The sequence below is a fragment of the Mastigoproctus giganteus genome, chromosome 2, assembly GCF_048544385.1.
Source record: "Mastigoproctus giganteus isolate SK-2022 chromosome 2, ASM4854438v1, whole genome shotgun sequence".
NCBI classification, from domain to species: Eukaryota; Metazoa; Arthropoda; class Arachnida; order Uropygi; family Thelyphonidae; genus Mastigoproctus; species Mastigoproctus giganteus.
In genome coordinates, this window is record NC_143576.1 from 103268000 (window position 1) to 103294680 (window position 26681).

The window sequence follows — 26681 nt, forward strand, 5'->3', positions numbered from 1 at the left end:
TGAATTTTAAGAATTTTTAAAATTTTTACTGAATGTGTGATCTTCATGAATTCTAAATTTACATTTAGAATTTTTTATAGTTTATTGCATTTTCTGCAGTGGTATATCATAGATTATAAATTATGCACAGATTTTTGTTTTTCTTTACTATATTCTTCTTGCTGTATAGAAGTCCCAGCTTATTTGATTGATTTAATGCATGATAAAAATGCAGAAATTAGGAAAGTGTGTGACAGTACGTTGGACATTATTGCTGTAAGTTGATTTACAGTGAATTTTGGTTTTATATATCTTTCCAAAGATTTATCTATAGTAACAATTAGTCCTGGACACCATATTTTTCATATTTAAAGAATGCTTTTCTTGTTATTCTATTTTTTTGTATGATGTTATTCTGTTTTTGTTTTTTTTTCATATACTTTCTTACCAGTAATTAGGGAACTTCGTATAACTGTTCTAATACCTTTGCTGTTGCAACTATTCCAACAGTGTGGAACAGTTTTAATTCTAAATCTAGCTTTACTAGATTTAGAATTAAAACATTAATTGCTATGAGATACAACATTTGTATCTCACTTTTTTTAAGCATCAGGGTGTATTGTACTTTTATTCTACAATTCACTGTACTTTTCAACTCAGTCAATGCTGAGTTGGCACTGCACAGTCAATCAACTGAGCTGTCTCTATACTGTGTCACAGGCTGTGTATTCTTTAACATAAAATGAATTTAGGTGGACTAGCAGACCGAAATATGATTTTTTTTCTTTTTTTTTTTTCTTTTGCTGATATAATTGATATAATTTCATGATATAATTGTATTTTTGAAAAAAAAAATAAATAAAATATTTGGTGGCCTCCAGGAATAAATGTTTTATTAACATTGCTTTGATATGTGTTAACACAGGAGCGTATTATATGACTTGAGAGAAGGGAGGGGCAGTATGTATTTTAAAAGTAGTGTATGTGCATTGTACTGCTTTTTTGGCTTCTACAGCAGTCCATCTCCAAATTGGCAATATTGTTTTGGGGTGGGGGAATTGCCTTTTTTTTCCCTTTGTTATTAAGTCACATGAGAGTAGCAATTGCTACTTAGCATATCTCAGAGTAGCATTTCATAACCTATAACAAAAAGCCTCTTCACTGCCATTCATAGTCCATTATTATTATTCTTTGAATGAAAGACTGAACCTTGGAAGTACATTGGACATTATTGCTGTAAGTTAATTTACAGTGAATTTTGGTTTTATATATCTTTCTAAAGACTTATCTATAGTAACAACCAGTCCTGGATACCAGATTTTTCATATTTAAAGAATGCTTTTTTGTTATTCTATTTTTTTTGTATACTATATTTTGAGTCACATGGAGTAGAGTTCTTCCCTAAAATTTAAATGCTTACAGCACAGCTGTTTTTGAATATTTTTTCTATAAATAAAATATGTTTAACATCAATAGCTGCTATTTAAAAAAACAAACAAACACTGTTTTCACTCAGTCTATACTTATTTTTGATCCTCAACTTATAGAAGTATATAATATTGTTGGCATTAAATATTGTCCTTGAGGCTGTCACAGACATTCTCTCAAGTATGTCAAGCTGGGATTGCTACCTGGAAGTCTAAAACAGTGATGGAACTGATATTTGGGTGGCATTCAAGTCAAGTGGACCTAATTTTGGTGAAGTGTGGTCGGTCTGTGACCACCAAATCCTCTGCTTTCACCTTCATTATGATACTTTTAGTAACCCTGGGTATAACCCTCATGTGCAACTACTGAAATATGGCACCTAGATGTACTGAAGGTAACCAACCAGGTTCAAGCCAACGTAAGCAGGAGTTAAGCACCACACATGAATGCTGCCTCTCTGTTACAGGCAATACTAGTCCTGCTAACACAAAAGTAGTAGATGACTAATCAACCAGAGCATTACCTCCACTTTGCTTTTTGGAGGCTTGAAGTGCCTCCAAAAGTGCCAGATAGTGACTGGAGGGAGTCAGAGTACTATGTATGTGGGAGGAGGACATTGTTGAGGCCACGTTATGTCAAGGAGCTGGGTATATCTTTGCCATATCCAAAAATTTCATTACTTCATACAGCATGTCCTCCCCACCTTTTCTTACTGCTGAAAACGTCATCAACTGTCAAACTAATAGAACAAACTTATCTGTAGATAGATCTAAACCTCCCAAATGCTTTCTCATTCATTTCACAGATATACGTGGTCTCAGTTTTAATATCAATGATGTACATGTCCACTTACATCCTGTCAAATCCCATGTATTTTTTCTGGCAGAATCCCAGTTATTGTTTGATTTCACCACTGCTCATCTCAGTTGTCTGAATTCAGCTGTATGCTTCATTTCGCTTCGAAGGTGGTACTTGTGCATATGTCCATTCTGATCTTCCCTATCAGAGACTTAGTAATTTGGAATCTTCTGTTTTCGATCTTCTCTGGCTTAAAATCTCTCTACTGAATTCTGTCAAATTCATCTGTTGCCTCTGTCATTCTCCCAGCTCCACTAATCATTTCTTGTCAAAGAAATGATTAGTATCTCAATGGCAGAATGATCAATGGTAGTTGAGCATTCTGCTCTTTTATCAAAGCTATTTGCCACAACTTTTGTCCATCTCTATTCCCGCTTTTGTCAAAACCAGTTGGTTCTGTTGCCACTTAAGCCGAAAATAAGCTGACTTACTAGCATCCTACTTTTCTTTTAATTCATGTATTGATGATTTTGGTAAACCACCTTCTACTATTTACAGTACACTCCAATCAGTGCCTCCTGTCTTCCATCAATAGGATGTCAGAATGATTTTGAACAGTTTTGATACTAAGAAAGTGCCATGTCCTGATGGTATTTCTCCATTTGTTCTCAAAACCTGTACTCTTTAGCTTACTCCTTTCTCTGTCACATTTTTTCACTTTCATATTCCAAAAGGTGTTTTCCCTTCTGTTTGGAAATTTGCTCATAATAAGCCAGTTCCTAAAAAGGGTGACAAATTCTGCCCATCCAATTATCGTCCCATTGTGCTTACTTCTACCCTTTCAAAAATAATGGAGAAATCAATTAATTGCCAACTCTTAAACTGTCTAGAAACCTTCCATCTGATCAATGGTTACCAGTATTCCATTGGTGTCTATCCACTGGTGATTTTCTGGCTTATGTTACTAATCCATGGACAAATTCAATGGAAAAGTTGGGTGAAACTCAAGCAGTTGTTGCTCCTGACATTTCAAAAGATTTTGATTGTATTTGGCATAAAGGTCTTCTAAATAAACTTCCATCATATGGTTTGCTAATTTTTTTTTGTATTTGGATATAAAGTCTTCTCTCTGAGTGCTCACTGCAGGTGATGGTAGATGGCTCTCTGTCTTCTAACTTTTCCACGAATGCTGGTGTTACTTAAGGTTCACTTCTTTCTCCCACTCTTTTCCTCTTGTATATTAATAACCTTCTTCATTGACCAGAAATCCTATAAATAGTTTTGCTGATTGCACATTGCATTCCACCTTCCAGTTTGAGAAACCTTTCCCTGCACAAACAGCTTCAACTTCTCAAATATTCACTACTACTAATTCCTTAAATGCTGATCTCAAGGTGGGGCAAAGATAACTTCTGCAGTGGGGTAAAGATAATTTAGTTGATTTCGATCCTTCTAAAACTCAGTCCTCTCTTATGATTTGCAAAAAGCATTCTTCTGCTGCTATGCTTATCTTCAATGACATTTTGATTTTTAGGCAAGATCATACATTTCTCTGTTGGAGATTACCCCTGACTTCTAATCTCTTTTGGCATAAGCACATTACAAATATTGCTTCCTCTGTATCTAAAAAACTGGGGTTTCTCTTTTGCTCTTGGCGTTACTTGTCTTCCAAACAGCTGTTCACTCTATACAAATTGTAAATCTGCCTTATCATGGAATAATGTTCCCACATCTGTGGTGGTGCCCCCAAAGCCTCTTTCAGGTTTCTAGACTCTGTTTTGAATGGAACCTAGAAACCTGAAAATACCTTATAGGTATTAGAACCTATAGTACTTAGTACCTTGCATGGGTTGAAGGTTCAGAAGATGAAAGAAGATACTTGTTGACATTAGATTTGGACTTGAATTTCAGTGGATTGTAATTTTCAAGAAATACATACAAAGGGAGTTGAAGCCAGAAAATGGAAGTTGAATGGATAAATCAGGAAGAAGAAAACTTGGTTCTGTGAGTTTCAGGTTGGACAGTAAAAGAATGTTGACTAGTTCTGGCACATCAGACTGGTTTGGAAGAGAAAGCAGATATTAAAGGAGCCAATTCAGAAGAGCAGTGCCCATGGAAATATCTATAGAAAAGGCATGGAGCAGAAACAGAATGTCTATGAGACAGAGATTGAAGAGACTTTGTTAGAGATGAGTCATTAATTAACCTAACTGCCTTCTTTTGGATGGAATCAAGAAACCTAAGAGAGATTTTGGGGGCACCATCACAGATGTGGCAAGAATATTCCATGGTAGGGTGGATTTGCGATTTGCACAGAATGAACAGCTGTTTGGAAGAAAAGTGACGCCGAGGGTGAAAGAGAAATCCCAGTTTTTTAGATGCAGAGGAAGCAATATTTGTAATGTGCTTATGCCAAGAGAGACTAGAAGTCAGGGGTAATCCTGACCTCTAGAGCAGAAAGAGTAGAAGTGCAATGGGGCAATAATTGAATGGGTGATATTTGTCACCCATTTTAAGTGGGTGACGCCGAGGGTGAAAGAGAAATCCCAGTTTTTTAGATGCAGAGGAAGCAATATTTATAATGTGCTTATGCCAAGAGAGACTAGAAGTCAGGGGTAATCCTGACCTCTAGAGCAGAAACAGTAGAAGTGCAATGGGGCAATAATTGAATGGGTGATATTTGTCACCCATTTTAGGAACTGACTGGATATGAGCAAATTTCCAAGCAGAAGGGGAAAACACCTTTGGAATAACAAAGTTAAAAAAGGCAACACAGAACATCAGTAAGCTATGGAGCACAGGTTTTGAAGAACAAATGGAGAAATACCATCAGGACCTGGAGCTTTCTTATCATCAAAATTGTTAAAAATTCTTTTTAATATCCTTTGGACGAAAGACTACAGGAAGCATTGAATGGAGAGTACTGAGAATGGTAGGAGGTGGTTTACCAAGATGATTATTACATGAGTTAGAAGAAAAGTAGGTTGCTGCTAGCAGGTCAGCTTTATCTTTGGCTGAAGTGGCAATAGAACCAACTGGTTTTGACAAGGGTAGGAATAAAGATGGGTAAAAATTGCAACCAATAGCTTTAGCAAGAGACCAGATTGCTCAATTACCATTTGGACAAGAAACAAGTTTTCTACTCATAGCCTGTTTGAAATTGAGTTTGGACTGATTAATAAATGCTTTATAATTGTTGCAAGCTTTGGTGTAGGCAGAAAATGAAGCTAGAGATTTGGATACAAGCCAATCACAATATTTAGCATTAGCATTAGCAGAGGCATATGATGCAAGAAAGCAAACTTATTCAGCATCAGCCAAAAAAAAAAAAAAAAAAACACACCCCTCCGTTCATTCGAAATACCTGTCCAGTTGAGCCTTAAATTTGTTTAGGCTATCAACTTCAACAACAAATGATGGAAGTCGGTTCCACCAACCAACCACCCGCTGGCCAAAGGCAAATTTCCGCACATCTATCCGAAATCCGTCCTTCCTCAATTTGAATTTATGCCCTCTGAGGTGATTATTCTGAGCAAGAGGAAGAATCCCATTGGCATTGAGCATGCTCAAACCACTATCAGATCACCTCGCCGGAGCCTAGTCTCCAGACTCTGTAATTTGCAAAACTTAAGCCTTTCTTCGTAAGAGCAACCCTTTGTTCCATTCACTAATCTTGTTGCAACATTCTTATCTTGAACAGCCCTGGCACATTTATTGAAAAACAAAGGTTTAGATAAAGGAGTAATCCGACCAAGGAAAAGAACAAAAGAAATCTTACAGATCATCGCATTTTGCATTCTTGTAATACCAAACAACACAAGGTTGAGAATGGCCTTGAGAGAGAAAGGCTCCACTTGAGAAGAGACCATCACCAAGTTTTGATTTGAGTTACCTAGAGGACCACTCACCTGAACTGTGTACTTGGCAGGGTTGTTTGTGAGAAAAATATCAAGTGTGTTAGCTACTTGGTTAAGATTGTCTGGTATTCTGATAATTTTGCAATTACTAATGACCCAGTTAGTCATTAGTAATTGGAAAAGAATCAGCATTACAATCAGCTGCATCCATGTGACTAGAAAATTGAAGTCAACTGGAGTTGTGAACATTAAAATCACCAAGGAAAATTAATGCACTGTTAGGAAAGTTGGACTGGAGGAAGTCAAAGAGTTCCAAGTGATTAGTGGAGTTTGGAGAATGATAGATGCAACAAATGAATTTGACAGAATGTGGTAGAGAGGTTTTAAGCCAAAGGAGATTCCAAATTACTAAGTCTCTGACAGGGAATATCAGAGCACAAGTACCACCCTTGAAGTGAAAGAAATCATACAGCAAATAATTTGGACAACTAAGATGAGCAGTTGTTGAATCAATTGATAAAAGGGATTCTGTCAGAAAGAGTACATGGGGTTTGGCAGACTGTAAATGGACATCATTGAGATTGGAACAGCGACTATGTATATTTGTGAAGTGAATGAGGAAGTGTTTGGGAGGTTTAGATCATTTTTCAGATAAGTTTTTTCTGTTAGTTTGACAATTCATGATCTATTCAGTAGTAAGAAAAAGTGGGGCAAACATGCTTTTTTGAAGTAATGAAATTCTTAGATATGGCATACACATGACAATAATATACCTAGCTCCTTGACATAATGTAGTCTAGCCTCGATGATGCCCCTGCATGCACACTACTCGGACTCCTTCCAGTCACTATCTGGCAGAGTAGAGGCAGCCAGATTATACACTAGCTGATCTGCAAGCTTCCTAGAGAGTTACCAATAGATTCAGTCTGGTGGACTATCTAGCGGCTGGTCTGTGAACATTGTTTTACCCTCGTAATGTAAGGAAGATTGGATCTCGCCATGATGTCCATCATTACCTCAGACGACAATCATACAGCATGGGGCGATGGGGTGGATGCCCTGGAAGACTAAACATAGGTTCCACCACTTCAAGCCTCCAAAAAGCAAATTGGTGTTATTGCACTGGTTGATGAGAGTCATCTACCACATAGTATTGTCTGGTAACACAGAGATGTGGCTTTCCTCCATGTGGTGTGGACAACCACACCTTGACCCCTGATATACAGGGTGTTTCAGTTAAACGTTTCAGAACTTCTAAGAGGGGTAGGGTAGGTACATCCTGACAACTCGAAATCATATAGCAATGTGGGGTCGGAAATGCTTTCCTGAAGCGGTGTGTTGTACACAGAAGCACCATAAAGAAAAGAGACCGTAAGTGAGAAATCGTTTTAATAATACATGAAAAGAAGCAAAAGGTACATGGATTAAAGTAAGTGTTCGAAGTTTCTTCCACGGGCTACAATGCACGCCTCACATCTCCGACACATGGACATCCGAACATTCTGGAATACTCCAGGCGAATTTCGAATTTCTTCGGCAGCTACTGCGATTCTTGCAACCAGCTCCTCAGCATTGTCAACAGGGGTGTCATAAACTAGCGATTTCATATGACCCCAGAAATAAAAATCAAGACATGATAGGTCGGGTGACCGAGCAGGCCAACGCACGGGACCACCACGTCCGACCCACTGTTGACCAAATGTGACATCCAGGTAGTTACGAACATCTCCGCTATAATGGGCAGGGGCTCCATCGTGTTGGAACCACATTGTCTGTTGTGTCGATGCAGAAATCTGTTCATCTCTCAAAAGTTGTGGCAATACTTGCTGCAGAAAGATCAAGTAGATAGGTCCGGTTAGACGACACGGTAACAGGTAAGGTCCGATGAGGTGATCTCCCATAATACCGGCCCATACATTGACCGAAAATCGAATCTGTGCTTCACGACGTCGTATTGCATGCGGGTTCTCGACCGCCCAGATATGGTCGTTATGCGTGTTGAAAATTCCTTCCCTTGTGAAGGATGCCTCATTGGAAAACAACACTTCAGCAGGAAAAAGGGGATTTGTAGCACATTTTCCAAGGTACCACTGTGCGAAAGCAATACGAGGTGCATAATCCTCTGGTTGCTGTGTCTGGACACGCTGCACGTGAAACGGATGCATGTCTTGTTCTCGGAGAATCCTCCAGACGCTGCAATGGGAAACCCCGACTGCGTTTGCTAGACTTCGTGTACTCGTTCTTGGATTCCCCTGTACATGCTGCAGCACATTCTGTTCGACGGCTGGAGTCCGTGCTGTTCTTACCCTGTCCCTATCAGCTCTTTCAAATGAACCCCTCTCAGCTAACCTCTGGTGCAGTCTTGCAAAGAAATTATGACTGGGAATACACCTCGTCGGATATCGTTCCGCGTACAAACGCTGTGCGGCTGGCCCACTACAATTTGCAGCCCCGTACGCCAAATGCATATCGGCTAACTCTGTGTTCGTGTAATCATCCATCCTACTAACTTGGCGTTCTTGTTCAAGAAATTCGAAATTCGCCTGGAGTATTCCAGAATGTTCGGATGTCCATGCGTCGGAGATGTGAGGCGTGCATTTTAGCTCGTGGAAGAAACTTCGAACACTTACTTTAATCCATGTACCTTTTGCTTCTTTTCATGTATTATTAAAACGATTTCTCACTTACGGTCTCTTTTCTTTATGGTGCTTCTGTGTACAACACCGCTTCAGGAAAGCATTTCCGACCCCACATTGCTATATGATTTCGAGTTGTCAGGATGTACCCTACCCCTCTTAGAAGTTCTGAAACGTTTAACTGAAACACCCTGTATATAGGAATGATATATAGGAATTTTGCTAGAGAGACAAGGAGGTGATTATCTCTTTGTATAAGGCAATGGTCAGGCCACACCTTGAGTACCTCATACAGGTCTGGAGGCCTCATTTTAGGAAGGATGTAGAGTTGCTAGAACAAGTATAAAGAAAGGCAACAAGGTTGGTGAGGGGAACAAAGGGGTGCTCTTACGAAGAAAGACTTAAATTCCGCAAGCTGCAGCATCTGGAGACTAGGCACCTGTGAGGTGATCTGATTGAGGTGTATAAATCTTTGAATGGTTTGAGCAGGCTCAATGCTAATGGGATACTTCTGCTTGCTCAGATTAAGAACCTGAGGGGGCATATTCAAATTGAGGAAAGACAGTTGTAGAATAGATGTGCGGAAATTTGCCTTTAGCCAGCGGGTAGTTGATTGCTGGAACAGACTTCCATCTGTTGTTGTGGAAGTTGATAACTTAAATAAATTTAAGGCTGAATTAGACGAACAGAATTAGAAGACAAACATTTGAAGTGACCAGATGGGTGAAATGGGAAGGTTTTTTTTTGGCTGTTGCTGTATAAGCTTGCTTTCTTGCATCATATGCCTCAACTAATGCTAATTCTATTCCTTCTAATAAGTTGCGTGATCCTTTTTTAAATTTGTTCAGACTGTACACTTTCACACCAGGTGGAATTTTATTCCAACAATCACACTCTGGCTGAAAGAAAAATTTTACACAGCTGTACTACAGCCATCTTTTTTCAGTTTAAATTTATATACCCCTAGTGCCTGTTGTCTGAGATGGAGTAAGAAGCCTTCAGCATTTAGTTTACTGAATACATTTAAAGTCTTAAACATCTCAGTCAGGCTTCTTTGTGGGTGCTTCATCCCCAAATGTTGTGATTTACATAACTGAAGTCCTTGGTAAGAGGACCCTTTTGTGCCTCTGACAAGGGCAATGGCCGTACCAAATTACAAAAAAGGAAATCAGAAAAATCAGGTTAGGGAATGTGACAGTTTTAAGATGCTATATTGCTTCTTTTAACTGGAAAATGGTCCATGAAAGGCAAAACAGAGGGGAATTATGGAATACCTTCAGAGCAGTAGTCAAAAGCTACAAATGCATGTATTCCCTTAAGGCAAGATAACACAAGGAGATAACGAGATTGATGAATAAGGAACTGGCTAGTTTAATAAGTTTAATAGAGCAATCTTTTCTGCTAGTTTTTTTTTAAATTATTTAATAGTAATTTTATGATGACTATAGTGTTACTAGATTTTTTCTGATTTTGCTAACATTTTTAAATACCAAGCTGACATGCTAAATATGTTTATTAATCACGTTAGCTAATATGCCTATGTGACATTTTCTTTTTAAGTAACTTCTATGTTTTTTAGGAGTTTTCATTTTTATTAAATTCATTAATTATAGAAAAGGTTGGATGCTTCATTTGAAAAATATAAAAAGAAAAATATCTAATATAAAATTAACTTCTAATATTTTAATTCATCATTAAGTCAAGTAATTGTGTTATTTTTCTCTCTTTTAATCTAATCAGGAACATGATGAAGAATGGGCAAAAAAAATTCAGCTCGAAAAATTTCGTTGGCATAACTGTCAGTGGCTTGAGATGATAGAATCCAGACAGATAGAAGATGGCACAGATTTTTGCATTGAAGATCAGTTTGGGCCATATATTCAAGAATCTGATTTGCTAGACAGAGCTGACCTTCTTTATACTAGTGGTAAGATGGAATGTTATTTTGTGGAAATAATAGTAAGAAACAATTTGTAATAAATGATTCCATTGTTTCCAAAACATGACCTGGTTGCATTGATTAAAAATGTTTATATCAGTAAAAAGAGCTAGATGTCTTGGAGTAGAAGATAATAAATTATTTTTTTTTCTGTAACTAAATTTTTTTTTTTTTATTCTACCTATACCGAACAGATAAAGTGACAGGTACGCAGATTTTTTTACACTCAGCCCGGAGCAAGAGAGCTGTGCTATATTTGTAGATAGATCCAGTTCGTACCTGGATTGTTCAATTCAGCTCCTGTAAATTGTTGTTTCTTCTTTAACATGGCTTCAATATTACTAGTACCCACAAATTGACCATACTTACTTGGGGAATATTTGAAATCAGAGTCTGTGCTGGAAGCATTCAAGTGCTATGATTCAGCTAGAATTGGGACATCTTCACTGTAGAAGAATAGGACAGATAGCTGAGAGCAGATTTGGATATTGCATTACAGTTTTGTTCTTGTAAATGGATAAATGTATTGTCTTTTGTTTTTTTATACATTTATCAGGTGGCACTGGTGTCGCACACCAATGCCACTTGATCGTTACTGTGAATACCACTTAAACACCAGCTTCTTCCAGCGACACTTTTCTTTTTTTTTTTTTTTTTTTTGTCTGTCTATTTGATAATTGCTTTTATCACTCACATCGAATTTTAAAGGAAATGTCTTTACAGATTCTCTTTGTTTTTTAACATCTGACGCAGCCTGTTGGCCAATACCACTTCAGTAATTTTTTTTTTTCCGGGAACACCATTTAAGTTTTATCACTTTGAGCTTGTTAATGATAGTTAAAGTAGCGTTTTCTTTTTATTTAACTTTTTAATTCTTTAGAACCCATAAAAATATTTTAACTTATGTACATATGTATAAAGATGTACGCAAATGAAGCAATACAAGGAATAACATCTGTCCGACTCTGTCAATAATGATAACGAACAACATTCAAGACAATGTAATGTATGCTCTCTCTCTCTCTCTCTCTCTCTCTCTCTCTCTCTCTCTGTCTCTCTCTCTCTCTCTCTCTCTCTCTCTCTCTCTCTCTCTCTCTCTCTGTGTGTGTGTGTGCAGTCAGAAGTCAGAGTTACTCATCTGTCATCCTAAATCCCATGTATCTTTCAAAGTACTCAACTGTGAACAGAATTCTTCATATTTTGATCCAGATTAACTGTAACTGGATTAGTGGGAGGGTTTACTGTAGTTTGAAAACCAAGCATTTGCAGGGAGATCTGATTGAACTGCTTAAGGCTTTAAATCAGGGGTGTCCAACCTTTTAGCTTCCCTGGGCCACCTTGGAAGAAGACGAGTTGTTTTGGGCCACACATAAAAGACACTAACACTAACGATAGCTGATGAGCAAAAAAACGTAAATATATAGTTAACATATTTAAGTAATTTAAACTTCATTAATTCATGAATTTTTTATTATAAAAGTAAAAGACAAGACAGCAACATGAAATTAGTGAGGTGAGATTTTTGACATTGTTTTTGAGACACTAATGCTTCGATATTTGGTTCGATGGAAGTAGTTGCAATTCTCAGTGAGTTCTCAAGGTGCTCATCAGATATTTTGGTTCTAGTTTTATTCTTTGTGTGCTTCATCCTTGAAAATAGCTGCTCACAAATGTAGGTGCTTCCAAATAGCGATGACCTGAATAAGGCATGATTGCGAAGCGAGGGATATTTTTCTCTGGGAAGATACATCTTATAGAAGTCCAGTAAAGAGACATGATCAAATTTTTCTTTAAGTTGAATGTCAAATTGTAGCTCTATGCATTCCATTTGAAAATTGGCAGGTAAAATGTTTGTTGACTGAAAATGGAGTCACAAATATACCAAAAGATTGATGATTTTTCCGGAAATCTTGAAACCTGTTCTCAAATTCCTGTATCAAATTGAAAAGCAAGGCTGCATATTTTTTGTTGTTCACAGGACTGTTTAGCCAGCATGTCGAAATGCATAAAATTGTTTGCCTTAATTTGAGATTGCCATAGTTTCAGTTTCATTTCAAACGCTGTTATAGTTTGAAACACTGTATTGATCAGTTGGTTTTCACCTTGAAGATGCATGTTTAACTCATTTAAACGAGCAGTCAAGTCTACTAAAAATGCCAAATCTGTGAGCCAGTTTTCATCGTCAAGTTCTGGCACAAATTTTGTTTTTGATTCCATAAACAACTTGATTTCATTTCGCAAATCATAAAATCTTTTCAACATTTTACCTCAACTTAACCATCTTACTTCCGAAAAGTAAATGATGTCCCCATAGTCAGCATCCATAAATTTAAGAAATTCCTGGAATTGGCGATGATTCAGTCCCTTGGCCCTTATGAAATTTACAGCCTTGATGACAATCTGCATGACATTATCCATCTTTAAAACTTTTGCGCATAAATTTTCTTGGTGTACTATGCAGTGATATTTCATCATACGTAAATTTTGGGAGGCAATTGCATCGTCTTCTATTGATTTTACAAGTCCATCCCTTTTACCTATCATCGCCGTGGCACCATCAGTAGCTATACCAGATATGTTCACAATGGACAAATAAAATCGCCTTAATGTATTTTTCACTGCTCCCTATAAATCTCTTGATTTAGTTGTCTTTTAATGGCACTAAAGAAGCCATTTCTTCAGTGATATTATATTCGTCATCAATACCTCTAATAAAAATTGCCAATTGAGTTGTATTAGTAGCATCAATACTTTCGTCTATCACCAAAGCATAAAATTTAAAATTAGCAGCTCTACTCTCCAAACCAATAGATTTTCCTATTTCATCAATTCGCCTGGCTATAGTCTGGTGAGACAAACTGATTTTAGAAAAATCCCCTTTTTTATCAGGGTAAATTATATCTGCCACGCTTTCCATACATTGCTTAATAAACTCACCATCGGCATGCGGTTTTGATTTTTTTGCTATCAGGTTTGCAACCACATAACTAGCTTTTACAGTAGAATCCATTTGAGTTGTTATTTTTTTAAAAAAAACTTTGTTGAGATGATAGACTTTTTTCAGTTCCGCTATTTTGTCTTTACAACACATTCCTTGACACGCACTAAATTTCGCAGCATGTGTGATGCCTTTTCAAATTGTAGTCTTTGAAAACTGGCACTAATTCCCTACAAATTAAGCAGATTGCCTTGACAAAAATGTAGTCATCTGTTCACTTTTTGTTGAACAATCTTCCTTCTATAATTTTTTTTTGGTTCGGTTTTCTTTTGAGATGCTGTGGAAGCCATGCTGGAATTTAAAAAAAAAAAAAAAAAAAAAAAATAGATTGAAAATTAGAAAGCAAGGTTTAATAATCAAATAAAAATACATGTCTTCTAAATAACCAAAAATGTCTATCGTTTACAAAGGTAGCTAGGAAGAAATATTATCAATAATCACTGCGTTTTGCTCGCAAAATTGCCACAAACACGTAACATCTGCACCTTTCTTTGGTGTCAACTCGACTGTTTACAGTTGCACCTTGAAAGCCATACCAGCGTACCCATGGTGCACATAGAGAGAGACATCTATTGCGTGGTAAAAGTAGGAAGCAAGAGCGCTAGCGCACCATTTATTATGTTGAGAAGTAACTACTCGCATGGGCGGCAATTTTGAATAAATACAATTATTTGAGAATGATTTTATGAATATCTCATTGCTAAAGAAAGTGTTAAATTCAAAAATTCATCACTATAATAGCATGTTAAAATTGTATTTGTAGTTATTAATGGTATTTTTAGTCGCAATCTCAAAGTTTTTAAGTTTACAATTTTTTGTTGGGCTGCATTCATAGCCGTCCTGGGCCGCATGCGGCCCATGGGCTTCCGGTTGGACAAGCCTGCTTTAAATGGATCAATTAAACTTAATGAAAAGTAGTTTTTTTTTTTATTTTTGGCTAATTCTGTATAAGCTTGCTTCCTTATATCATTTTCCACTACTACTACTAATAATAATAATAAAAGTAATATTTACTGTATTTTAAAATGTCAGAGTAGACCCACAAAAACTCGTGGATAGTGCAAGTTTTTTTTTTTTTTTGTATATTAGCTGTGTGTCATAATATTAGCACCATTACTAATTACTACATTGAAATCAAAATCTCTATTTAATATCACAAAATATACTTTCTTTGAGTTCAGAAATTGAAACCATCTGCTCTCATATGAAGGATGGCAGCTTCTGAAACAGGCTGTCATCAGAGCAGTGTCTGATCTTTTACAGAGATACTAGATTATTTGATAATGTCATTTGCTGAAAGTAGTATAATTACAAGGAAACTAACTACACAGAGTTCCTTGTGAGTGCGAAAGCCATTGCAATATTCACTGCAATTTAAAATCCATTGGTTGTAAAGGCACATTACTAGACAAAAATAGCACATTTAATATTTTAAAAAAATCTAATTTACTCTCTATGTATACTTAAATGTGTGAAATTGATTACTTGCACATGCATATGCAGTAAACCCCCGCTATTCGCGGTGGCTGATTTAATATAAAATGAAACCTAAAAAAATGTGAATTTTAAAGCGCCGTGAACATTTTCCGCCATAAAAAAACATGGGCGTGGCTAAATTTATCTTTCCTGGTCAAAACAGCACTCAGTGGGTGGGGGGAGAGGGGTGACAAAATCCCGGCGTGGATGTTTCTCGCTACTCCTTGTTCAGTATGTGTTATGCACTTGTCATGGAAGATTTCGTCGTTTGCTTTTAATTTATATGCTTATAAATTTATCAATTTATAAATTGATATGCTTACAAAAGTGATAAATTTACCATTTTGCAGTGTAAAACAGACTTTTTCGAGTGTGTTAACGGAAGAAAGTGAACTTTATTGTGGACAAGTTCTTTCTAACCCATACAAAAATATGCCTACGAATAACAAGGGAAATGTGAAAAGATCAAAGAAGGTGATGACATTAGCGATTAAAATTGAATTATTAGACAAAATTTCTAATGGTGAAAGTGTCTCCTCAGTGGCAAAACATTATAAAATCAATGAGTCAACGGTACGATCAATCTAGAAATCGGAAGAAAAAATCCGCCATAGAGTCCGTGAAAATGTGCTAATTGCTTCAAAAATTTGCTCTGTAACTCGTGATGTTAAATTAGAAAAAACGGAAAAAGCTTTAAATCTGTAGATAGAAGACCGACCTCAAAATAAAATTCCGTTAAGTTCACTCATCATTCATGAAAGGGCAAAACTCCTTTATCAACACTTTAGTGAAACTGGTCATAGCACTGGCGGGATAAGTTTTTTTGCTAGCAAAAGCATTAGTTTGAAAGATTTGTTTGAAATTTCTAATAAATATTACATTTAATATTAAATTGTTTCTTATTTTCATTTCGATGCCATATGCTTGCATTTCACTATGTACATAGTCATATTATGAAGATACATATAATACATACATAGACAAAATTTTACTAGTTTTTCTTATATATTTCTTACTTTGGAACGGAATCCCTTTATTACTATGGGAGCCATAACTCAGTATTCGTGTTTTTGGTATTCGCGACATTTCTCAGAAACTAACCCTCGCGAATAGCGGGTGTTTGCTGTGTATGTATGTATATATATATATATATATATATATATATAAAAGCACCTATTTTCTTTAATGTCTGTTTGCCCATCCTGCATGTAACAACTCGACTTCTAGTGGGCAAATTTTCATGAAATTTTATATTTGGTTCAGATATCAAATTTCATTTAAAATTGGAAAAATAGAAATCCACCAATTATTATTTCTTTTTTCCATAAAAATTGTATGAAAAAAAATTTATAGATTAAATGTAGTTTTAATGAGTATTGGTAACTTTAGACAGTCCATGCATGTTTTCTTGTGAATTATTATGAGCATTAGCAGAGGCATATGATGCTAGAAAGCAAGCTTATATATCATCAACTGGGGGGGGGGGACCCTTCCCATTTCACTAATCCATTCATTCCAAATGCTTGTCTAGTTCTGCCTTGAATTTATTTAAACTCACTTCCACAACAAGGGATGGAAGTCTGTTCCAGCAATCAACTACCTGCTGGCTAAAGTCAAACTTCCACACATCCATTCTACAACTGTCTTTCCTCAGTTTGAATCTGTGCCCCTCAGATTTGTAATCTGAGCAAGAGGAAGAATCTCATCAGCATTGAGCCTGCTCAATCCATTCAAGGCTTTATACCTCAGTCAGATCACATCGCAGGTGAATACTCTCCAGAAGCTGCATTTCACAGAACTTAAGCCTTTCTTCATAAGAGCACCCCTTTGTTCCCTTCACCAGTCTTGTTGCCCTTCTCTGTACATGGTCTAGCAACTCTACTTCCTTCCTAAAATCAGGCTTTCAGACCTGTATGCAGTACTCAAGGTGTGGCTTGACCATTGCCGTATACAAGGGGATAATCACCTCCTTATCCCTGCTCACAAAAAATTTCTGTATATCATTGACAAGATCCCATGAGCTACTCTGGCAGCCTGTCTGCACTGCTCAGAAAACTTCGTGTCTGACTGCACAATTACCCCAGGTCTCTATCATCCTCCACTATCCTGAGTGTAACAGCACCCAGCTAGTACATTTCTGTGATGTTACTGCTATCCCTATGCAGTACTTTGCATTTGTCAATATTAAACTTCAGCTGCCACTTCTCTACCCATCTACCCAACTTTTCCAGATCCTGTTGCAGCAGCATACTGTCATTACTGTTATTAACAACCCCGCCAACCTTTGATCATCTGCAGACTTGGACATTAAGCCTGATATACCTTCATCAATATCATTGATGAATATACAAAACAACAATGGGCCCAACACTGACACCTGAAGGACACCACTAATAACATTAGTCCACGTAGAGCAGTACCCATTAATCACCACTCTGTCTTCTCCCACTCAACCATTATTTTATCCATTGTAGCAACTTGCCCTTAATCCCCCACTGCTCCAATTTGTACAGTAATCTTCCACGTGCAACAGTATCAAAAGCCTTCCTGAAATCCAAGTATGTGATATCAAAATAATTGTATGCATCCAGTTCATTTGTTAACACATCATAGTCTCCAGTCAAATTTGTCAGACAAGACTTCCCCTTGACAAACCCATGTGTGTCTGAATTATTACTTCTGTCTAGTCTAGATGATCCTGCAAGGTTTCTTTAATCAGCAACTCCATTATTTTCTCTGGAACGGAACTCTAACTAACAGGTCTGTAATTACTCGTGTCACCCTTTGATCCCCCATTGTGAATTGGATATACATTTGCAAATCTCCATTCTGTGGGGACTTCCCCAGAGTCCAAGAATGCTCTCATAATTATGGCTAAGGGTTTGCTTACTTCTTTGCTGCTTCCTTTAATATTACTCGATAGATCTCATCTACCCCAGGTGCCTTTCTTATGTTTAACAGTTTCTCCTCCATTTTGCTATCAGTTATTACAAAATCATTTAACTCCCTGTTAGAGTTTGATAAACATCTGGCCCTCTCTTCCTTGAATAATTCTTCATGTGTGAATGTAAATACATTTCACAAATTGCAAAATACTCATTTAGTTCAGCAGCTATCTGAGAATGATCGTCTACAGTCAAACCATTGATATCAAGTGGACCAATCTGATTCATGCCATTCCTTTTAGAGTTTCTATAAATAAAGAAGTCTTTGCTCTTTTTCTTTGCATCCTTTGCTAAAAATTTTTCATAATCTGCCTTCGCTAGCCTAACCTCCTTTGTGACTTGATTACAAATTAGCTTGTATCAACCATAGGCTTCTGTGTCACCTGACAATTTATGTGCATCCCATGCATTTTTCTTCTTTGCCACGAGTCTCATTAGTTCATCTGCCATACATTTGGGCCTAAACTTAGAGCAGTATTTCTTGGTTGGAACAAAAAGCCTAGTAGCTTCCAAAATTACTTCCTTGGATGTTTCCCATTTAGAATTTGCTGTTGGTAACATCATCAGTTGGTCCCGCTGTATAAAACCTAAAAAATCTCTGAGACCCCTGTAGTTAATTTCATTAACTACAGGGGTAGTTAATTTAATGAAATTTTGTTGCTTTCATTAATGCAGTTTAAATGCCATGTTGCAATGTTCTGTCACCTGTTGTTAAATATACAGTTGAACGATACACATCAGAGTTTTCAAAAATCGGCATTACAACATATGCTGTAGTGTGCACAATTGACATACCGATTATGTCAAGAATTTCCTAATGGTCATAGGCAGGATTAGTGAATATTGGGAAATCAAAGATAAACTAGGATTTGCTTGCTGACCAGCTTTCTGCAGAACATTTCTGTGTATACGAATTGTATAGAAAGTGGTATGAAGGCAAGTGGAATTCAAACATACTTTTAATTGTTTCCCTCCACTTAAGACTTACGAGGGATTTTGGGGAGCTATGCAGTACCATACAAGTGGAAATCAGGGCTAAAACCATTTTAAGCACACATAAAAATCCATATTTATAAAGTTTGTTAAATTATTTGTTAATAAACTAGTAAAACAGAATGTTAATTTTCTCAGAAACCAGACAAACAAAATTTTAAGGTTATATTTATGTTCAGCACTGCAAAAGTACATATTTATAAAATACATAAAATACATTTTTCTCCTAATAAAATATAAATACTCATTTTATTATGAGAGAAAACAAGGGAAAAAAATAATTTGTTGGTCAGTGTATGTCTAACGAATCTTTTAAATAAATTATTTTACAACCCAGCCATTGAAGCCTTTTTTCATAGTACAAAATCTGTACAGGAATTATAGGAATTTTGCCATCAGGGACGGCTGAGTGCCAAGCGATAGTGACAAGCAATTTTCTTACTTTGATAATAGAGTGCTCTCTAAAGTGATATAGTTTTGTTTCTTTTCTAGTGTGCTTATTCTTTTGTTTACTTGAAGTGGTTCTGCACTTTAGAGGTCAAAAGTAAAAACCAAGAAAGGAAATCCACCTTTCTTTTCTTGGTCGTTATATTTATTACTAACCAACTCTACTAAATTTAAACAACCACCTGGTCACTGGTGGTATCTCCTACCTCCACGTGGTGGGGCCAGTAACCTTGGGGGAAAACCAACCCTCAGGGCTAAAAGGAGCAGAGATGGAAACAAATGAATTTCCACATTTAGAGCCAAAGAGCTCTCAACAAATTGACAATCACAATACTGACCATGACTTCTCTATCTCAAAGAGAATGAAGAAAGACACTAGCAGATAGGAATTACCGGCATTCCTGATTATACATTCTCTGTCAACACAATCTGTCGTCAAGTTCTCCCCCCTTCATCATTCAGAGATGCCTCGAACATGCTGCAGGTTCACCAAAAATGGTGAAACGTCTTCAATCTGGTGATTTGTTAATAGAGACTAGCAATTCTCTCACACTCTGAACTACTACGTCTGACATCCTTGAGTGGAATCCCATTTCAAATCACACCACATACCACCGTCAATTCTTCAAAGGTAGTGATCACTGAATGGGATTTATTGAATGTCCCCGAAGATGAAATAGTTCAGGAACTTAAAGAACAAAATGTCACTCAGGCAAAAAGGATCATGATCCGAAAAGATGGCAATTTAGTCCCTACCCAAAGTATAATTTTAACTTTCAGTTCTCCAAACCTACCATCTTCAGTCAAGGCAGGATATTTAAACTATCGCGTTTGGCCCCATATCCCAAACCCTCTAAGATGTTTTTAATGCCAGAAATTTGCCCATTCCCAGACAGCATGCCTTGGAGATGCAACTTGTGCAAACTCTGGGTGTAAAACTCATACACAAACAGAATGTAAGGCATCAACTCCACAGTGTCCAAACTGCAAGGGCAACCATCCAGCATATTCCAAAGACTACGACCTCTGGAAGTTGGGGAAAAAAATACAAAGATATAAAATTGAAAATAAGGTTTCCTACCAAGAGGCAAGAAAACAAGTAAAATTAAGTATGCCAAAATATACCTATGCTTCTGCTACTTACAGTCACCAATCAGTAGCATGTTAGATGGAAGTGACCATCCCTCCAGACACATTGATCTCTAACTTGGCTTGATCAGTCCTCCCAGTCCAGCATCCATCTCCACCAAACGTAATAGACCAGTGCAACAATACACCACTGACAGTTCCATCCCAGAGACTTCCCTGTTGTCAAGCAGTGGATCATTTGCAGAAATCAGATCCTGTTGAGGTGAAGCAATCTGGTCTATCAAGCATGGACACAGATGACATAACCAACCAAGATCTGCTTGAAATACATGCAAATGACCATATGGAAGAAAGCAATGACTCGGGATGCATTAATTTTTCAAGAAAAGAAAAATTAAAACTCGACAGATGTAAACAAGCCACCCACAAAAAACAGACAGACTCAACTTCCACCCACAAAACTAAATAATGGAACAAATCATACAATGGAATTGCAGAGGTTTTTGCAGCAATATTGATGATATCTATGAATTAATTCACCATTTCAATCCTGCTGCCATGTGCCTACAAGAAATGAATTTAACACCAAAAATCTCCATTTCAGTCAAAAATTATACCATCTTCAGAAAAGATCGATCTGAAACTAACAGCCCCAATGGAGGAGTAGCTGTACTCGTTGAATCACGAGTCCCCTCCAGATGCATTCCTTTGAAAACATCATTAGAAGCTGTTGCTGCATGTATAGTTATCGGTATCACATTGACAATGGTCTCAGTATATCTTCCGCAAACCATCCATGCACATTTCAGGATCTGGAAAACCTTATTTCTCAATTACCATTTCTGATCTGTCTAGTAGGCGATTTTAATGGACATCATCCATTGTGGGGTTCTCTGGTCTCAGATGGACATGGTAAGCTTACAATGCTACTTGACAGAGAGAATCTGACACTGTTGAACACTGGCTAACCCACTTACATCCATTTTCCTACTGTCAAGTACTGCTATAGATCTCTCAATCTGCTCTCCAATCCTCTTCCCAACTATAGAGCGGATAGTACATGACAATCCTCTAAACAGTGACCATTATCCGCTGATTTTTAGTATTCAAACCACCCAGTCCAAACAAACAGAAACAAAAACGAAATGGAAATTTTCCAAAGCGAACTGGACAAAATTTACCAATCATGTATCTTTTGATGAGAATATCATTACATCTGCTGCTATTGACGCTGCCACAGAATATATCACAAAGCAGATACTAACAGCTGCAACAGCCGCCATCCCACAGTCTCAAATAAGAAACCATCGGCATACCATCGGTGATTGCAATAAAGCAAAAAGGGAGAAAAATGCAGCATGGAACACTTTCCGCAAATATCCCACCACTGCCAACCTTAACTTCAGGTGACTGAGAGCCAAAGCTCGTTTCATCCGGCGAAAGGCTGAAAAAGATTCATGGGTAAAATTTGCCTCCTCAGTCAACAAAGATACTGATGCCCGAATAGTCTGGGAAAAAATAAAAATGCTAAGCGGTAAATATCATGTTCACCTTCTCCTATTATTAACTGGAATGGGAAAGAGATATCCTCTCTTTGAGAGATTACCAATGCCTTAGGATCTGAATTGTCTGCCTCAAGCGCATATCAACAGTCTTTCCAAAAAATTAAATCTGAAGCTGAGAAGAGGAAATTGAAATTCAAAGCTACATGCCATTTACCCCATAACCCTATTTACCCTATTTATCCTATAACCAACCATTTACAATAACTGAAAGAATCTGTATATGCTTCAAGAAACAGTGCTCCTGGCCCTAATGGAATTGACTATATAATGCTTCAACATCTTAATCAGAAATCACTATCATCAATGCTAAAATTTTACAATCAGATATTCTCAAAACATATATTCCCCAATTCACGGAGATATTCTAATATAATAGCTATACCGAAATCTGGAAAAGATCATTCGATTCCACACAATTATAGACCAATTTCTCTAACCAGCAGCTTGAGTAAGATTTTGGAAAAAAATGGTTCACCCTCTTCTCACCTGGTATCTTGAATTCCGAAACATAATCAATAACAATCAGTTTGTATTTCGAAAGAATAGATCTTCCTTAGACCACCTCATGACAAAAGCCGAATCAATCATAAGAAATGTATTCATCAGAAATCAACATCTCGTCATGATATGTCTTGATATAGAGAAGGCTTTTGATACCACATGGCGATATGGCATCCTAAGAGATCTTCATTCTATTCATATGAGAGAGGGCATTTACCATATTTTATCCAAAGCTTCCTTTGACACAGATCTTTCCAAGTTAGGTACCGGCAGGCTTTATCTCAAACATATATACAAGAAGAAGGAATCCCACAGGGCTCTGTTGTTAGTGCCACTCTGTTCTCACTACGAATAAACAATATCACAAACCGCATTCCAAACACCGTTGACTCATATCTCTATGTGGATGACCTTACTATATCTTGCTGTTCCCAGAATATGAATTATATTGAGAGACATTTACAAATATCCATAAACAACATTGAATTATGGATGGCACAAAATGGATACACTGTCAAGCCACAAATCTACAGCCATACATTTCTGCACAAAGCACAGAATGCATCCTGAACCTGAGTTGCACTTGGCCAATCACCCTCTACCAATCGTGAGCAGTATTCGTCTCCTAGGACTAATTTTTGATAAGAAATTAAACATCCAGGAGCACATAAAATATTAAGAACCACTTGCGCAAAGAAAATGAATATACTCCGGGTCATCTCCAGTACATCTTGGGGTGCAGATCATTATACCCTGGCACCTCTATAGCCAGGTGGGAAAGAGCAGCAGTGCGTAGCACATGCTTCTTGATTAGACCAGGGTTCGAGCCTGTCACCACCAAATATGGAGGATGCGGAAAGGTCAGGGAATGACCACCGCATATTCCCAGAGCAATATGGCCTTAGTTGCTAATGCTCCTAAAAACCAAATAACAAACAAACAATAACAAGCCAGGTGGACAGGAGCAGCAGTGCGTAGCACACACACCTCTTGATTAGACCGGGGTTTGAGCCCGTGCCCACCAAATACGGAGGATGCGGAAAGGTCAGGGAATGACCACTGCATATCCCCCCGGAGCAATATGGCCTTAACTGCTAATGCTCCTAAAAACCCAATAACAAACAAACAAACAAACAAACAACATTATACCGTGCTCCACTTATATAAGTCGCTAATTAGATCTCGGCTGGACTATGGAGCACCTGTTTATGATTCAGCTAGGGAGAGTACATTAGCCTGTCTTGTGCCCATCCAACATTCCTCTCTTAGGATAGCCCTAGGTGCATAGAACATCACCAGTTCAAAGTCTTTATGTTGAGGCTCGCAAACCTCCACTTAGCATCAGAAGAAAGATGTTGCTGATGAATTACTCAGCTAAAATTAAAAGCCTGCCTACTCATCCTGTTTGGCCACTCCTGCATGATCCTTAGTGGAAAACCCACTATGCAAACAAACCCAGAACAATTCGGCCTGCTGGTATCAGACTGCAAATTCTAGCAGAAAGCTGGAACATCAAAAGATACAGATCCCCCGTGGTATACCTTTGCACTTTCTTCTGATGAATACTTTGAGCAATGGGGTAAAGGTTCCATAGCAAAGATTAACATCCAACAACTACATTAGGTTCATACACAAAAATACCACCAATTCACCAAGATTTATACTGATGGTTCAAAGTCTGACAATCAAGTGGATACGGCTGCTGTCTTCCCTAATTCAACTGTCTCGTTTTCACTTCCAGCCGAATATAGCAGTTATACCGCTGAGCTTCATGCCATTAAGCTTGCTCTGAAAAATATCTCACTGCTGTCAATAAATAAAAGTATAATATATACTGATTCACAAAGTGCTATTTTAGCTTTGAAAGGCACTTCCTCACCTAACACTCCTTTATTAAAACTCATAAGACACAAGCTAATTCAACTGCATGAGCATCAACAAACTGTTATCTTTTCTTGGATCCCTGGCCACTGGTATTCCAGAAAATGAATGTGCAGATGATGCTGCAAAGCATCCTTCCAACATAGCCTCAACAAATGATCTAGTCCCATATCATGATTATAGATACACTATATGGAGAACATGCATGGAGCAATGGACACTTCTGTGGAAAATGCAAACAAATAAGCTGTTTCAAATAAAACCCGAACCACAATTATGGATTTCTAGCCTTCGTAAAAATAGAAAAGAAGTAGTAATCTTAGACAGAATCCAAATAGGTCACACTCACCTTACACATCTATATCTGCTTATAGGGAATGATCTTCCTCAGTGTGCACACTGCTCACAACCACTCACAGTAAAACATATACTCTTTCAATGTAGCTTATTTAACAAAGCCTGACGAATGGCATTTAGTTTCATTTCAGATCTGCAACAACCTCTGTCTCTTAATAGCATCATAGGTAAAGAAGCAAATCTCTCTGATTTCTTTTTCTATTTAAAACAAATTCAAATATATGACCGTTTCTAACTGCTGTACAAGCAGTTTTTATATGTAAATTCAATTGATTTGGGAGGCGCAATATGGCCTAAGTTGCCCTTGCACCAGAAAACACTACAACAACATCAACCATCAGGGACGAAGAAGAGGCGATTATCATTTTGTATTAAGCTCCATCTTTAAGCAGGATAGACATGCAGAAATTTGCTTTCAACCATAGAGTAATTGATCATTGGAATAAACTTCCACCTGGTGTTGCAGAAGTGAATATTTTGAATAAATGTAAAAGATGGCACAAATTATTAAAAGGGATGTGAAAATAAAGTGTGTTTGTGCTTTTTAATGGCTGATGCTGTACAAACTTAGCTTCCTCATATCCTTTTACCAATATTAATACTAAAAGTAATAGCAGTAAAGCTTGCTGAAATTGAAATACATTCTGTAAAATGTATTGTCACCTCCTGATGTGTTTTGTGGAGTACGTCATTAGCTTATATTTTCAGTTAGTTCAGTTCTCCTGCTGACATTACTATGATGTAATTAGAAATTATATAAAATTGCTTGGGTGCCTCCGTAGCCAGGTGGGAAGGAGCAGCAGTGCGTAGCACACACTTCTTGATTAGACCGGGGTTCGAGCCCGTCACCACCAAATACGGAGGATGCGGAAAGGTCAGGGAATGACCACCGCATATTCATGGAGCAATATGGCCTTAGTTGCTAATGCTCCTAAAAACCAAATAACAATAACAACAATAACAATAAAATTGCTTCTTAGCCAATAGCTTTGGTCTCCTGTAATTCAATATAATTTTTAATTCCAAGTTATAATAAGCAAAAATAAACGTTGACCTGGAATTTTTAAAATATTCTTTTTCTTATGTCAAATAAGCTTGTAACAGGTTATTTAAATGATGTAATCATATCTGTAATCGGTAATAATATTCTCATGGAAATTATACATTTTTCTTAATAATAGGTGCATACGATGGCCTGCTAAGTGATGGCAGCTTGTCACCAGACTTACTTGAAGGAGATTTAGTGAGTAGTAGAGCAACAGAAATTTCATCTGGCCGTCCAAGATCAAGGTATAAGAACAGGTAAATTAGAAAATTAGAATTTATCCGACTTTATTAAGGTGATGGTGTGATCAAAAAGTGATATATATTTTTTTTGTTAATTGTTGCTTTGTGATATTTGACCTAAGGATAATGAAAAAAAAAAAATTATTCTTCTAATGATATAGGAAAATAGGGTTGACAGGAGAATTTAATGTTAATATTTACTGCCAACCTGCTCTGATGAACAATTGAATTTTGACTTATTTATTGACTTTAATATAAATATTAATTAACAATGTTATCTTTTGGATCTTATTCATGGGGAATTATTTTCCCAGTTGTTAATTTTAATTGTCTTTAATATGTTAACTGGCAGTTTTAGGGGGAAAAAATTATATGCAAAGCCATCAACTGTTTTTTTTTTTTTTTTCTATTTTAATATGCTGCTTTGGTACCTTTGTATTTACTCACGAAAATAGAAAAAAAAAGTCTCTTCTAGTCATGAGATGAATATCATATTGTAACTTTT

The 26681-nt window shown here is 37.1% G+C and overlaps 1 protein-coding gene across 1 annotated transcript in view; it reads left to right on the forward strand.

The window, feature by feature from the left end:
• Positions 1-26681, forward strand: part of Kap3 (kinesin associated protein 3) — a 383344-nt gene that overhangs the window by 251121 nt on the left and 105542 nt on the right. The window contains exons 16-18 of the mRNA XM_090368616.1: positions 170-255; positions 10439-10625; positions 26071-26191. Coding sequence (XP_090224742.1) covers positions 170-255; positions 10439-10625; positions 26071-26191 — 394 coding nt within the window. The remainder of the gene's footprint in view (positions 1-169; positions 256-10438; positions 10626-26070; positions 26192-26681) is intronic.